Genomic DNA, 16,688 nt, shown 5'->3' with positions numbered 1-16,688 from the left:
CCCCCCGCCCCGCCCCCAACTCACTTCTGGCAACTACCTCTCTGATCTGTGTCTAGGGTGTTCCTTTGGTTTGTTTTTTGAGATTCCACATATAAGTGGGATTATAAGATACTTGTGTTTCTCTTTCTGACCTATTTTACTGAGCATAATGGTCTTCAAGTCTATCCATGGTGTCATAATTGGCAAGATTTCCTTTTTTTTTTAATGGCTGAATAATACCCCAACGTGTATATATACTACATTTCTTTACCCACTCCGCCTTCAGTAGACACTAATGTGGTTTCCAATATCTTGGCTACTGTAAGTAATGCTGCAGTAAACATGGAGGTGTACATATCTTTTATATATCTTTTCAAATTAGTATTTTTGTTTCCTTCAGATAAACACCCACAGGTGAAATTGCTGGGTCATATGGGAGTAGCATTTTTAACTTAAACAGGAACCTCCACACTGTTTGCCACAGTGGCTGCACAAACTTACATTCCCAACAGCGCATGAGGGCTGGTGTTGGTGGTATGGTGGTGAGTATAGCTGCCTTCCAACAGTGCGTGAGGTTCCCTTTTCTCCACCTCTTGCCAACACTTGTTATTTCTTATCTTTTTGATACTCGCCATTCTAACAGGCATGAGGTGAGATCTCATTGTGGTTTTGATTTGCACTGCCTTGATAATGAATGATGTTGAACACCTTTTCTTGTGTCTGTTGGCCATTTGCAGGTCCTTGGAAAAAAATGTCTGTTCAGATCCTCTGCCTACTTTTTAATCAGATACATACGTATATACATATGTGTGTGTGTGTGTGTGTGTATGTTTGCTATTGAATTGTATGAGTTCTTGATATATTTTGGATATTAACCCCTTATCAGATATGATTTGCAAATATTTTCTCCCATTCAGTATGTTGCCTTTTCATTTTGTGATGGTTTCCTTCAGTGTGCAGAAGCTTTTTAGTTGAGGCAGTCCCATTTGTTTATTTTTACATGCGTTGCCTTGGCTTTTGGTGTCAAATCCAAACAAACCTCACCAAGATGCATATCAGGAGACTCATTGCCTAGTTTTCTTCCAGTTTTATGGATTCAGGTCAGGTCTTACACTCAAGTCTTTAATCCATTTTGAGTTAATTTTTGTGTATGGTGTAAGAGTGGTCCAGTTTATTCTTTTGCATGCGGCTGTCCACTGTTCCCAGAACCCTTTATATTCTTGTCTCCTTTGTTGTAAATTAATTGACCATATAGAAGTGGTTTACTTCCAGATTCCTTGTTCTGCTGCATTGATCTATGTGTATTTTTATGCCAATTCCATACTTTTCAGCTTTTCACTACCGAGTATGATGTTTAGGTGTAGACTTGTCATTATGACCTGTATTTTGTTGAGGTACGTTCCCTCTATATCCACCCTGAGAATTTTTACCATAAGTGGATGTCGAGTTTTGTCAAATGCTCTTTCTGTATCTATTGAGGTAACCACATCTCTATCCTTCATGTTGTTAATGTGGTATATGTCCTGTTGATTTGTAGATGTTGAACCATCCTTGCATCCCCTGAATAAATCCCACTTGATCATGGTTTATGATGTTTCTAATGTTTCTTTGAATTTGGTTAAATTTTGTTGAGAACTTATGAATCTGTGTTCACCAGGAATATTAGACTATAATTTTCTTGTGGTGTGCTTTTCAGGTTTTGGTATCAGGGTAATGCTGGTTTCGAAGTGTTCCATCCTCTTCTGTTCTTTGGGAGAATTTGAGAAGGATTGGTATAGATTCTTCTTTAAATTTTGGTAGAATTCTCTGGTCCTGGGAAGTTTGTGATGACTGATTCAATCTGTTCAAGTTTCCTAGTTCTTGATTCAGTCTTGGTAGCTTGTATGTTTCTAGGAATGTATCCATTTCTTCTAGGTCGTCCAGTGTGTTGGCATAGCATTGCTCATAGTGGATTCTTAAGATCCCTTTGTAGTTCTGTGATATCAGTTGTAATTTCTCTTTCATTTGAGTCTATTTATTTGAGTCCTCTCTCTTTCCGTGGTGAGTCTAGCTAAAGATTTGTTAGTTTTATTTATTTTCTCAAAGAACCAGGTTTTAGTTTCATCCATCTTCCCTATTGTCTTTTTAGTCTTGTTTTCATACATTTCCACCCTGATCTATGCCATTTCCTTCCTCTACCAACTTTGGGCTTAGTTTGTTGTTTTTCTAGTTCCTTGAGGTATAAAGTATGGCTTTTAATATGAGTTGTTTGCTAATACATGCATTCATTCTCTGTGAAGTTCTCTTCTCCCCCTTTAACTCTGGTTGTTTCCTAGCATGTTTTTAAATCTCCACATTACCTGTGAATTTTCCAGTTCCCTCTTGTAACTTATTTCTAGTTTCATACCACTGTGATTAGAAAATGTGATTGTGACAGGATTTCAAACTTCTTAAATGTATTAAGCCTTGTTTTGTGGCCTAACATTAACTATAAGAATCAGTGAAAAGATACACAAGATAAAAGATAAAATGTGGCATCAAAACCAGTGTAGTAGAGGAAGTAATAACATAGAGCTCTAGGGTGCACTCAAACTCCACTTGTTACCGACTTAAAATTGACTGTTATTCTAAGTTGTCCTATGCAAGCCTCATGGTAACCACAAAGCAGAAACCTAGAGTAGATACACAAAAGATCAAGAAAAAGGAACGGAAGTATACAACGATAGAAAACCATCAAATCGCAAAGGAGGAAAGCAAGAGAAGAAAAAGGAATAAAGGAACCGAAAACAGCCAGACAACAGTGAACAAATGGTAATGAGTACATACCTACCAAGAAGACATTAATGGACTAAGTTCTCCCTCTCCGTTGTTTAAGCCACCCAGTGTATATTTTGTTATGTCAACCTGGACCAATACACAGACCCTCTTTTTTATATCTTTGTAGTGTATGACATTTTTATGATGACTACGTAGATTACTTCTATAATCAGAGCACCTGCCTTCAATTTCTGATTTTGAAAAAATCACTGAGAGAAGAGACAGAGGGAGGACAAGGCATGGCCACTCACGAAGCATGGCTATCACAGCACTGGTTTTATTCCTCATTAGTACGTGCGGAGCTTCCCTCCTGCCGCCTGCTCGGTCTCAGCTCCACCTCCACCCAACCCTGCCCTGTGTGGTCAGCTTGCCTTGAGGGGACCCCTAGCCTGTGGCTGCTCCAGCTGAGGAGACCGGTGGGCCCGGATTTGCTCGGTCACCACTAGGGTCTGGTGTGCAAGATGACACCAGGGCCATCTCCCTGTATTCCACACTTCTGGTTCAAGCCTAGACAAACAGGCCAAGTGTGTTTCTGTCCTCCGCAACCAACCCGAAAGCCCAACAAGCCTGCAGTGAGATTGGGTGCAAGCAGCTGGTGCGCCTGTGCAAGCTCTGGCCCCTCGTTCACGTGGCGGGCTCGGCAGCGCTTAAAAGCCGTGTTGGAATAACCGCCCTGGAAGTTCCTGTAAAACAGACTTCTTCCAGCAAATTTTCCCCTGGGAAACCATTCTGCTTCGGTCGGGGGTGCCGACTGTTGGGGACGCCGGGGTGGTAACCAGCAATGGTGGAGGAGCAGGGGTCCAGGAGAGGAGGGCCCGGACTTGCCGAGGTCACAGCCAACGAAGGGGGCTGGGAATTTCAGGATAGCGGCGCTCTGCAAGACCACGCGCTCCGATCCTGGTCAAATCCGCTGGGCCGGCTCCAGCCCTCTTGGCAGAACTGCTCTGAGGCCACCGACTTTCGGGCAAGTGGCAGACTTCGGTCCCCAAGAAAAGCAGTCAGCCCTGTGTGCTTCTGCAGCCATCACTTGGGCCATTAACTGACCCGCAGGTAGGAGGGAGGGCCCACAAGGATCAGAACCCAATTTAGAGTTGCAGAGAGGTTAAGGAAAGAAGTCTTGACCTAGAGATGGTAGGTCTAGATACTCAGAAAATAGCCACCGTGACTTCAGCTTCCTGCACTTCAAGAGGCAGTCCTCTGCAGTTCTGCTGTTGCCACAGGTTTCTGGAATACAGGAGGAACCCGGGAAAAGACTTGGATTTCAAAGGGCCTCCTCTGTACTGCATTGTAACTGCAGTACATCATTTGGCCTTCCTGACCTGCCAAGGACAGCTATTACTCCACTTGTCACACCAGGGGAGACCAAAGCTCAGAAAAGTGGTCACTCGCCCAAGGGCTAATGGCGAACAACGGCAGGAAGACAGTCCAACAATCATGATGGATTTAATGGAGTTTGTGCCTGCTTTCACACCTGTAAAGTGGATCCCTCTTCTCTGCGGAGGTTTAGAGGAGCCGATGCATGTAGTGGCTGAGAACATGGGATGCCCGGTGACCAGCTCCTCCTGATGGGCCCAAGGGAGCGGGGAGGACTCTTGGCCCTTGGACCCCTTTTCAAGCCCAGAAAGGGAGGTGAGCAGAGGTATGAGAGCGAGGCCAGGACTGGTTCAGTCCTTGTACCAAATGACCAGTCATGTGCGTTTCTGTTACTTACTCCTTCAGTTCCTCAACTGAATGAATGAATGAATGAATGATAGGAGGCATGTGCGTTATGAGGAGGCGTGAGGGTCACATAAGATTACAGTCCCTGCTGCGGCTCTGGAGGTGACGTCCCAGTTCTTTTCATCACTTTTTAAAAAAATCACAACAATTTGGGGCGCCTGAGTGGCTTAGTCGGTTAGGCGTCCGACTTTCGCTTGGGTCATGATCTCACGGATCGTGGGTTCGAGCCCCGCGTCGGGCTCTGTGCTGACTGCCAGTTCAGAGCCTGGAGCCTGTTTCAGTCTGTGACTCCCTCTCTCTCTGACCCTCCCCTGCTCACGCTGTCTCTCTCTCTCTCTCTCCTAAAAATAAAAAAAAAAAAAAATCAGAACAATTTATTCAAGAGTTTCACAACCAGTAAATATGGTCTTGGCAAAGAGTAACTCTTCTTAGTTCAGTTCTATTCCAGAGCAACCCCATTAGTCTTCTATCATCAAACTTCTTGAAAACCTGGTTTACACTGGCTGTTCTTACTTCCTCCATGCTGGCTCTTCACCCTACTATATGTAGGCTTTATGCCTCTCACATTCCAAATAGCTCTCATGTTCTCTATTAATCTCTCAATTACTCATCTTTACAGACTGTTTCTCTCCTCTTGCTTTCCAATTTCCATCATCTCCTGTTTTTCACCTCTGCCGGTGGCCTGGAAGGGTTAAAACTAAGACAGAGAGCCCCTCGATATGTCTTTTTAAGGCCCCTACTTGGTTCTCCAGAGAGGAACGGAGACTTTCCTCTGTGACCCTGAAAAGCCCCCACACTTTATTTCCTCCAGGGCATCGCCGCTGTAACTTTGGAGCATCCAAAGAGCCCATTTGGACGGGAACATGGGCCAAGTGTCCTTGCGGCAGAACCACTCTGAGGAGACCGGGGGTCTTGACGTTTTAACAACGGTTTTTGGTAAGAAACGGTCTTCCACACCCCACACATGCCCACCCGTGGTTCAGCAAGAAGCAGTGGAAAACAGCTCGCAAGAAGCGCAGCTGTTCCCCCGGAGGAGCACGCGTGGGGGAGGCCAGGCCGGGGAAGAGGAGGTGTTCCCGGGGCTGTGACACACAGCATTCCTTTCACTTGAGGCATCCAAGCCCGAGAAGCTGCAGTCTCCCCTGGGGACTATGACATAGCCACGGCCGGGAAGGGCCTCTCAAAAACAGAGCAGTGTCCATGCGTCCTTCTGCAGAGGAAACCCTGTCCCTGCCCCTGTGCGAGAACTGTCGTGTGTGCCAAGCCCCTACCGCCGCTCCCACTCTGCTGGCAGACAAACACCCCACAGTCAACGGTCTGGTAGGATGTGTTTATATTTACATGGTACATCTTAAAGCAATGGCTACATTGGTCATACATATTAGAAACCATAAAAAAAAGTTAAGAACTAAAATGTACATCATACACTTGTATATATATTTTTTACACAGAGGTAAAAAGGCTTATTATAAAAAAATCAATACAACAGGGTTTTTTTAGTATACAGGTAAAGAATGAATTATGCTTCAGGCACTTTAATTTGTTAATGTGAGCAAATAGCTTGGGGTGGGGGGTGGTCAGAGGAAGCTTCCAAACAAATCTTTTGGTTAATGTTTTGTTACCACAGATACAAAAATAAAATCTGAATAATTTCTCTCAAATGATTGACGTCAGTATGGCAAAGCTGACTGGGAAAATACTACACACTGTTCAGCTGCAGTGTGGCAATTAGAGAGAGACGTATTTACATAAATGTCCCCATGGCTGTCCTTGTGCCCTTAACCGCTGCCTTCACAAACCAAAACGTATATGCGAAGACTCACCAGCATAACTCTTCAAAAGAGTAGAAAAGGACAAGGGGTAAAGGAAGATAGAAACAAGCAACAACTAAAGAGAGACTAGAAACAAAAAGCGGCGGGACACGTGTATTCTTAGTGAAATAAATAGGGGCACTTGAACGGAGGTCTAACAAAACGTACATTAGTGTTGTGCTTTGTAGAGAGGAGACCTTGAGAAAGGACCTGAGGAGATACCTCAGGGTTGGGGGGTGGGGGCAATGGCCTCTCGACAGCGTCTGGAGGCTGGCTGAAGGTTTTCTAGATGTTTTGCAGGCTGGGAAGCAGTTCTCTTTTCTTCCATCACCAGACTGACAGCTCTCTGCAACTTTTCCACACCGGAAGGCCACACCAGTCACTCCAACAAACGAAAACGTCTACCAACTAACTCGTAAGCACACTGGGTATTTACACTGACGGTCTGACCAAAGAAGTGCACTCGGATGAGCTGAAAACGTTCCATGAAGGTAAGCATGGCTCGTACTTTCCCAATATGATTGGCAGACTGGAGAAAAGTCCCTTTCCTTGAAGACTGACGTCCTGTGTGCAACAGAGACGGGATGAGGGATGCAGAGATAGAGGGCAGGCCGTGCCCTCAGCTGGCAACTACCACAGGAAGATCATGGCNACAAGCCGGTCCCCTCCAGTCTCCATGACGTTCTGATTGTACTATGCTAGGTACCACTCACTCTTCACTTTTCTTGCTGCGACAAGATTTGGCTACTCCTTGCAATAGATTAGAAAAATACTTTTTTCCAGATAATTAGAAGCCCCCTACGTGGCAAGGCGACAGGTAGACCCAGACTGCTGACCTAACCATCTGTGCACCCAAATGGGCAAGTCTGGGTTTGGAGATGCAGGAGAAAGACACTTAGGCATTGGAAGGGTTTTTATATACGGCCTTGTTTTTGCTCCCCCCAAGTATAAACAAAGAATTTGGTGATGTGAAATTCAGTCCAGGATGAAAATAAGAACAGAAACCCACAAACAAAATGCAACCCACCACTCTTGAAATTTATGACACTTAAAATTTCTCCCCGTTAATAGAAAATAGCCAGTGCGGGAGGAAGCTCCTTTTAATTTTCTTTACCACAACCTTAGTGTTTCTCAACTGGAACTCTTTGGAGAACACTGGTTTGTATGCGAATTGACTATTTTGTTTGCAAAACAATGAGCAAAACTTCTTCATTAGTATTTTCTTCTAATATTGCTCAATTTTTAGAAGTGGTGGTGATAGTTTTAAAAAGTTCTACTTTAGGGGTAACTGGGGAAGCTCAGACAAACCTGAAATCCCCCTTTTCTAGCCCTGGTCCAAGAGGATGCGATGCAGTTTATGGAATTTTCCTGATTCACACAAGTTAATCTGAAGTTAAGGCTCAATTCTCAGTCATTTTACGGGTGAAAGTTTTGCATCAGTAAATAATTGACAGGTTTTTGGGGGGGAGGGCACAGCAAATGACGATGGGCTCCGAACAGAAACTGCGGCTTACTTGGGAGATCTGGGTTTACGGAAGTTAAAGCGATCTTGGTTTGTGGTAGGAGTCTGTTAACTAGCTCACCTCCTGTACCTAATCTGACTGCAGGTTACGATACTTCTGGGAGGGTCTCATCGTTCTGACATTACCCATCCACGGGAACAGCTGCTCTCAGCAACTGGCAAGCCAAACTGAGAGAAAGAAGGTCTTGGAAAAACCAACGACAAAACCCACCCCAAATCAGCAGTTCTGACAGCAGGTGCCTTTGCACTGGAAGAGGTGGGTAGGAAAGACATGAAATCAACACATGTATAAGACAGGTAGCTTGATTACAGATTGTTAATAATACACGAGTGTCCGTGCGGAGGTTCCTTTCCCGAGAACACCGTGTGCGTGTGTGTATGGGTGTGTGGTTGATGCAGAATGGGCGGCGGGTGGGGATCGTGGGGGGGAGAGGGGAAAGTGCAGAGTTCACCAGGCGGGCTCCCCGGGCTGGAATAGCGCCTCAAGGTACCAGGGAGCAGGAAAGAAGGTGAGAGTATGTCAGAGACGGCAAGCTCCCCTGTGGGAGGAGGAGGGAGGGAAACGGAGTCACACGGCTGCTTTGTGCTTCCCCCCGCAGCACCTGCACATCACCCCGCAGTGGTAGCAGGCCCGAAGGGGCAGGTAACAGCACATACAGGGGGCCAGGAAAGACAAGGCAATAAGAGCCATCCACCGGAGGCAAAACTTCTCGTCGCTAGTATCGCACGAGCAGGGGTCTGTATAGTCTCCCTCGGGGTCCGACATACAGTGATAGAGCATGCTGTCCGCACACCACATACAGCTCACCCGGCGGATGCAAGTTCTCACGGAGTCGGGCGCGTCCTGACAGTGGCCCCTCCGGTTCTCCTCGTGGTTGAACATGTCCCTGCAGTACTCGCACCGGGAGCGCTCGCCGTCCTCCTTCCGCCGGCGGGACTTGCCCCGGGTCGGCTGGGTCTTGATCACGCCGCCCCCGCGCCCTTTGGGGTCCTCGCCTAGGCCAAAGTCCGAGGAGTCCACGTAGGGGTAATTGTAGTCGTGCTTGGGGACGTCGCCCTTGGCGAAGCGCACGTAGGAGTCGGCGTCCTCCGAGGCGTCGGGGGCCTTGCCCCGCACTGGCGCGTGCCGGTAGTCTTCGTAGCCCGTCAGCCAGATCTTCTCCCTGGGGTTGATGCGCACGATCTCCTCGTCGTCGTCCGGGAAGCTCATCTGACGGTAAGGCCTTGGCATCGGCTGCCCGGGGCAGGGGAAGGAGACATGGTTTTATAGCGGTGCCACGAGGAGGAGGAGAAAACCCTCCACCCTCTACTTTTCGCCATGACCCCTCCCGTAACTACCGAACATCCCCTGGGTTGACGGTGTATTTCAAATTGCGATTCGCCATCCATTCCTGGGTCGGGAAATCTTTTTTCCCTTTTGTGGAAGTACTGCCCTATATGGGGGAAAGTATGTGTGCCAGAAAAATGCACTTTGGATTTTCAGCGGCTGGACACACCTAGATCAAGAAGCAGAACTTGAGAGGCCCCCCTAGGACCCTGGCCCCCTCCCTTGAGTTCTCTATTCCTAAGGTGCCCAGGGACTGCCATCCTGATTGCTAACAGATCAGTTTCGCCTGTGTATCTGCAATGTCTTCTCTAAGGCCTGCTTTTTTTCCCCCCAGTGAAACAAAAATACTGGCGTGCACTGCATGTTGCAAGGGTAGCATATGTGGGTGTCTGTATGGAGTATGTGCATTCCAGGTCACAACAGAAGATGCATTTTGCACTGTGGGTCATGTTCAAAATGCAAAAAGGGATACTAGGAGCTAGGACATGAGTATCTTGTCATCTGGCTGGAAGCTATGGAAAGGGTAGGAGGGCAGATCTAGAGGTGGATCTGCCTGGGTTTGAATCCCACCAGGATCTCACGGATGGGGAAGGGCAGGGAGGAATGGTGGATGGTGAAGCTCAGGCAGGCTGGAGCCCAGAGCCACACCACTTAGCCTTCAAAGCCCCCAGACCTGCATTCTCCCCTAGGGCGACACTGTCATCTCTTCGGGTCATCCTGCCACCCCTGCAACAAGGCCTTGTGCAGAGTGATAGGCGCCGAATAGTTATCGGATAGATGCAGGTAAGGCTGTCCGCCCCTGGGTATCCTAGTTGTGGCGGTGTGACAGCTTCCACTCCTGAGGTCCTCTGGACGGCTCTGAGTGAACCCACCAGAAAGAAAGCCGCAGACTGAGATTCTCTATCAGACAGCACAGGGCTACCACGAGAATGAAGAGCATCTGCAGGGTGTGCTCCCAGAACTGTCACATAGGGTGTGGCTGACACCTGCTGCCATTACTGTGATGATAGTATTGCCATAGCATTTAGCCCATGGTAATTAAATGTATCCATCACAGCCACCAGACTGACAGCTCCTGGAGGGCAGGGGCCGTGTCTCACACATGTTGCCTAATTCCTGTTAGATTCTTGAGAGTTTCGCAGACCTTTCACAGATTAATCGAAACAAATCTTGGGAGCAAAATAGATTTTGCTAATTATTTTGTGATGGAAGGGGACTCAAAAGATTAATTCCTCTCGCTAGCTACCATAATGTGATTTTTATTATATTTATATATATGCATATATATGCATGTTTGTTTTGGAGAGAGTGTGAACGAAAAAAAGGGCAGAGAGGAAGATAGAGGATCTGAAGTGGCCTCTGTGCTGAGAGCAGAAAGCCTGATGCAGGGCTCGAACCCATGAGGCCATGACTTGAGTTGGATGCTTAATTGACTGAGCCACCCAAGCACCTCTACCCCTCTCTTGCTTGCAATCTCTCCCTCAAAAATAAATATTAAAAAAATATTTAATGCCAAAATATTAGGAAGCACACAATAAAATTTTTTAGAGTCTTATAAATCCAGCTGTACGTTAAAAAAACCAAACCAAAGCAACCCACATTGCCCTGTGCTCTTTCTTTCTTTCCAANTCTGCAGTGCGCGCCCAGCAGTTTGGGAACCTGCTCTGCAAAACAGCCGCTTGGTAAATACTGAATTCTAGACTCCAGCCCCATCTCCCCAAGCAAGCCTGGACCTGTGGCCTGCGATGCCAGGGTGCCCCAGCCGAGCAGGCAACATTCTTGAATCCTGACCCTGGCTCTGGGCTTTCACACAAAGCCAGGAAGCCCTTTAGACAGAGGAACTCAGGAGAGAGCACAGCACCCTGGGTGAACACACGCCTGCATTTGAGACTTGTTCCATCAAGGACTCTAAGCCTCAGCCTTCTCCTCCATCAACTGTGGAAGCAGAAGACCTGCCCTGGGGGATAATTTCTGAGGACTTCAGCGAGAAGCAGACATGGAAGGTTTAGCAAGGGGTCTGGCACACAGAAAACGAAGTAAGGATGAGCTGTCATCACCACCCATATGGGGAACAGAGGACGCCTGGCCTTGAGCATCGGGCCACGTGGAAGGAGGCGGCGGCTGTTCCAGAATCAGGAACCGTCCACCCCATGCCCTCAGAGGAACCAGACTGCTGCCCACCTGTTCGAGGTGATAGTGGTCCGTGGGGTACGGGTCGTGGAGGTGGCCCAGGGTATAAATCCTCCGGTGCTCACAGGATGTGGGAGAGGAGATTGTCCGAGTAGGTTGTTCCCTCTTCTGGGAGGAATTAGAAGAACTGTCTGTAGCTGTCTGTTCAGGGGGAGGTAACCAAGAGTTAATTAAAACAAAAACAAAACCCAAACCCGTATACGCAAACCTAACACGCTGTCTCCTTCCACTTGTGGTGTCTTGCTGACCTTCCCAAAATCTGGAGTTTATCGTGGCCGTGGGAGGCAGAAGGACCCCTGAAGGGCCAGACTGTCTACACATGATGCAGCGGGCACAAAGGGCAGAGAATGCCAGCCATCAGACCCTGGAAAGTTGGGTTTGGTTTCTCAAATGTGGGAGCAGCCATCAGGCCTCCTGGGGGGGCAGCCCCGTTTGATCAAGAACGAACAGTTACCCCACTGGTAGCCCTGGTGGCAAGGGACTCTGGTGGGCAAGGGACTCTGGTGAGCAGGGGACATGCAAACAAGCAAAGATCAAACCCCAGTGTTTCTGTGGAGCCGATCCTGGGAAAGCATCAGCAATAAGGATACCTCAAGGGTATCGCGGGCACTGGCTTTCCAGGAAGAGATGTTGTAATCTTTGGGTTGCAGGCAAGCCATGGGGGTCACTGTACGCCGGGGGAGAGGGAGGGGGAGAGCTGCACAAAGAATGAGGGCGCCCGTCTGAACAGACAAGTTCAGAAGCCACCGCCTTTAAAACCAAGAATCCTCAGAACCACCCACCCGTCCTCTGCATCCTTAGAGTCCCAGATCCTTTCCTTCCCCACACCAGCGAAAAGGTGTGTTCCTGTACCTAGGTATCTTATTTTTGGCAAATATCAAGAAACTCCTTCCTGGCACTTATTTCATAATCTTATATTCCGCTTGTCTCATTTGCTTATTTCTCTTTTTTACACCCTCTCCCCCAACTTATTAAGTAATGAATGCCCAGAAAAATGGAACAAGTATTTAGGACAAAGACACCCGTATTCCCATTATGTAGCACGACTACTGTTGATTTTAAAAACTTAGTGGACATGTGTGGCATCCCTTTGGGGACCTAACCCTCTTGATTTTTTTTTTCTCCAATTCTGTTTGGTCCAAGTGAGGCAGAGCTGATGCCCGTTTCTCATCCCTCCAGCCAGAGTGACTCATTCAGATATGGCTACACAGTCCTCTCTGAGGGAATACGGAGACTTTTCATAGAGAGGTCAGAAGAGATTCCGTGTTTATCTTTGAAGTTAAGAGCTAAGGGTCCTAAAAGCCTGGGATCCTGGCGAGGGCAGAGGAAAAGAATCTTCCGAGGAGGAAGTAAGGCAAAACTAAGAAGGCAGCCCCCTCGGATCCCGTTCAAGCTTCTGGATCCAGTCAACACTGTGGCCTGTGATCTACCCTAGGATGTTCCAATGGTGTGAGCCGAATCCCTTTGGTAACGTAAGCGTGAACACGTAGGATTCATCACGTGGGTGTGCTTTCCCCTCACTGCGACTTGTCTGTGGCAGTTCCACCCGTGTCACGCTCCTGCCTGTGTCCAGCCCTCACTCCTCTCCACAACGCAAGGGGGCCTGGGCACGTGGGGTCCCCTCCTTCTCTGCTCTGCCTCTTGGGAGCCACCTGCCTGGCAAACAGCATGTGCTGCCAACCGCTATGGTGACTGTGCGGCCTGCTTGGAGGCCAAGGGCCCAACCCACTGTGGGAGGCTTTGGGTCTAGCGCCTGTACCTGGCGGGACAGTTCTGTCTAATCGTGAGGGCCTGGCCTGAGACGTCCACTTCCCACAGAGGTTAAGCCAGGACCGGCATCAAGCTCATTAAGGGTCTCTCATCTTTTTTTCCCCTCAGTAGTTCGGAACTCTGGGAAGAAGTGCTATTTACCCCTCAAATCCCAGCAACTGAAAGAAACCAAACTGATGCACAAGGATTTTAACTTTCTTCTGAAGCCTGGCCTGTCTTCCATCTCTCACTCGCCCTTTCCTCATGTCTTCAGAGGTACAGACTGAACACACGGGGGGTTGTAGACCAGACAGAACAATAAAGCAAGGAGCTCTCAGTCCTCTCAGACTGTGCAGGTGTGGACCGTGTGCCAGACCCTGGCTACACGGGGACACAGGTGCAGGTAGAATACTGTTTCCAAGACCCAGACCATGGCAGGCAGCCACTGGAGACCACCTGAAATGCAGCCCCTGATCACCAAGCCCAGGGGGACTTCGGTACCCATCGTTGCAGCTTTTCAGGCTCACAAAAGCCCTTTTTTTTTTTTTTAATGTTTTATTTATTTCTAGGAGAGAGAGAGAGACAGCGTGAGCAGGGGAGGGTCAGAGAGAGAGGGAGTCACAGACTGAAACAGGCTCCAGGCTCTGAGCTGGCAGTCAGCACAGAGCCCGACGCGGGGCTCGAACCCACGAACCGCGAGATCATGACCCAAGCGAAAGTCGGACGCTTAACCGACTAAGCCACCCAGACGCCCCTCACAAAAGCCCTTTCAATGGCTACTCTGAGAGGTATTTTGCTGTGATTAACACAAGTACAATTTCTCGAGGAAGGTGCACCCTGCTTTATACAAACCCAGGAGATAAAGGGATGGGTGTCTCATAATACAAAGGTTTGAAGATCTCTATAAATACTTCCTGAATGAGTACATAAGGGCCCTTAAGTGTGATTCAAATCTCAAGGGTTAAATTCTTAACCAGCGCCCCACACGACAGTCATCTCTGGTTAGAGGCTACTGTTGTATCGAACACTGTAATACGCACTCAGCATCATGGTCACCTCTGTGTTAATCATCTGTTCACCCTTCTCCACCCTATTTTCTGTGAACTATGTCCAGGTTAACAATGTGTAGAAAGTCATTCTGAGAAACGAGGCGCGCCGCGCCCATGTTTTCCGAGTGTTCATTACCTAACAAGCCTACCTCCCTAAACCTTAACAGTCTTTTCCCACTGCACAGTGAAGTGCAAAGCTTCCTGGACATTATCAGAGAACGTGAGAATGAGCAAAGCTGTTAAAGATCTCCTAAGCTAATGGCAAATTTGTACGGGGGAGCAAAAAGGTCAAAAAGCTTTGAAGCATGTCCAGAGTTCATTGCCTACTGCAGGCAGAGCCAATGTCCATGCCTGGACTGCTCTGGGTCTGTCTGGACTCTGAGAAGGAGAGCGTGCATGACAGCCTCCGTTAAAGCTGAGGCTTATTCCACCACATCTGTACTAGCAGACAAATCTTGCCATGCGGTGTGACCTACAAACAAAAGCAATGCGCTATCAGGGAATCTCCCAGAAACAAGGGGAAAAACCTTTTTTCCATATGTACTTCTTCCTCTTTTATTGAGTAATCTCTTTTTTTAAAAGGAAATATGAACTTAAAAAAATTATTTATGGGGTGCCTGGGTGGCTTAGTCAGTTACGCGTCTGACTTTCGCTTAGGTCATGATCTTGCGGTTTGTGGGTTCGAGCCCCACGTCGGGCTCTGTGCTGACTGCCAGCTCAGAGCCTGGAGCCTGTTTCAGTCTGTGACTCCCTCTCTCTCTGACCCTCCCCTGCTCACGCTGTCTCTCTCTCCTAGAAATTTAAAAAAAAAAAAATTATTTACATATAGAGAGGGAGAGCGGTGCACACAAGGGGCAGAAAGACAGGGAGAAAGAAAATCTCATGAGGTGCAGAGAGAGAGAGGAGTGTGGAGCCTGGGTGGGGCCTGAGCTCACCCAAGGCGGGACTAGAACTCATGACCCATGAGATCATGACCTGAGCTGAAGTCAGATGCTTAACTGACTGAACCACCCAGGTGCCCTATTAAGGAATCTCTATACCCAACGTGGGGCTTGAACTTGTGATGCTGAGATCAAGAGTCACCAATTGAGCTAGCCAGGCTCTCAATCCATGTGCACTGCTGACGGACTCTCCCGTCACTCTACTTGCGGCTTTCACACACACTGGAGAAAAGCAGCACGCCTAAGCTATGCACACGCACGCATACACACACACACTCTCAAGATTCCTGAACATTTGTTATTCATATGCACAAGCTAATGACACCTACCAGCCTTCCAATCTGACAGCTTCACCTTCAACCCATAAAGACTCTGCTGTGTTTTAAACTCACCTTGTTCTCCAGGGGTTGTCTCTGTTGTGGGTTTGAGCTCAAGAAGAAAAACTATGGAGGCTTCAGCAATAGGCTTCCCCACATCCAGGGACAGAGAGCCTTCAGCCCCACCCACTGTGGACAGTGAGGGCAGGCGCTGCTACGGACTCGGGGGAGGTCTTGTGCAACATGATACGGCGAGCACAATCACTGCCACCGGCAGACGTGGCATCGAGAAAACCCTGTCTCTGGGTTTGGGTTGGACCCTGAATCAGTGTCAGTGCCCATTATTAAAAAGATGTTCAGCTAAGAAGTTTGCAACCAGGGCGCCTGGGTGGCTCAGTTGGTTAAGCGTTTGATTTTGGCTCAGGTCATGATCTCAAGGTTCGTGGGTTGGAGCCCTGCGTTGGGCTCTGTGCTGACAGCTCAGAGCCTGGAGCCTGCTTCAGATTCTGTGTCTCCCTCTCGCTCTGGCCCTCCCCTGCTCATGCTGTCTCTCCCTCTCTCTTCCTCAGAAATAAAAACATAAAAGTTTGCAACCTAATATGAGACACTGAACGACAGAAATGCAATTGCGTATTCTAATGCTATATGGTAAGGTCTCAGCTCAGGAAGACTGGATGTGAATTGTTCTCTAAAAGTCATGCTGAGTTTGTTCAAAGTCACAAGCTTTGTGTGGCCTGGTTCTAAAGCCCTCTGATGGGGCAGAAAGCTGAGAAGAGATTTTGATAAGGAAGAACCCAGAAGGAACAGGGAGGTGAGAAAAGGAAGGAGGGGAGGGTGGGAGGAAGAGTCCAAGGGTCCTGAGATGAAAGAGTGGGCACTGCCAGCCTTAAAATCAGGAAAATACAGACACAAGTGGCCTGATCAAATCCACTTTGATAGTAGAGGGACTCATTCCTTCCCTGGAAGGTTTTTGGGTTTGGGCTGGGTGCTCTGTGGGATGTGGGTTCAGACATACAGGGTGACACAGGCAGCGGCAAGGCCAGGGGGCTTCCATTCTAGATGGATGGATAAGCCAGAACTAGGCTCAGAAGAAGAGAAAAAGAGGTTCATGTTTTCCAGTGAACATCTAATAGAATTTTTCACAAAGAGCAAGCTTCCAAGGGCCAGACTCTGAAGACCTACTTATTCAAATATTTCCTATAATTCCCCCAGAATTTAACAAGAAATGAGAGCAAAACACCAGAGCTTCACAAGTTGATACAGACTTTCCTTTTGAATAGCTGGCTTT

General features: G+C 47.9%; 1 protein-coding gene across 1 annotated transcript in view; it reads right to left on the bottom strand.

The window, feature by feature from the left end:
* Positions 1 to 6,963: 6,963 nt before the first annotated feature.
* SPRED2 (sprouty related EVH1 domain containing 2) overlaps positions 6,964 to 16,688 on the bottom strand; it is a 111,146-nt gene continuing 101,421 nt past the window's right edge. Inside the window, exons 5-6 of the mRNA XM_077766408.1 lie at positions 11,336 to 11,485; positions 6,964 to 9,061 (exon numbers count right to left, since the gene is read on the bottom strand). Coding sequence (XP_077622534.1) covers positions 8,396 to 9,061; positions 11,336 to 11,485 — 816 coding nt within the window. The 3' untranslated portion in view covers positions 6,964 to 8,395. The remainder of the gene's footprint in view (positions 9,062 to 11,335; positions 11,486 to 16,688) is intronic.

The sequence above is a fragment of the Crocuta crocuta genome, unplaced genomic scaffold (genome assembly GCF_008692635.1).
Source record: "Crocuta crocuta isolate KB4526 unplaced genomic scaffold, BGI_CrCroc_1.0 scaffold113, whole genome shotgun sequence".
Lineage (NCBI taxonomy): Eukaryota > Metazoa > Chordata > Mammalia > Carnivora > Hyaenidae > Crocuta > Crocuta crocuta.
The sequence above is the reverse complement of the archived record's forward strand: the minus strand, read 5'-3'. Positions and strand labels throughout refer to the sequence as shown.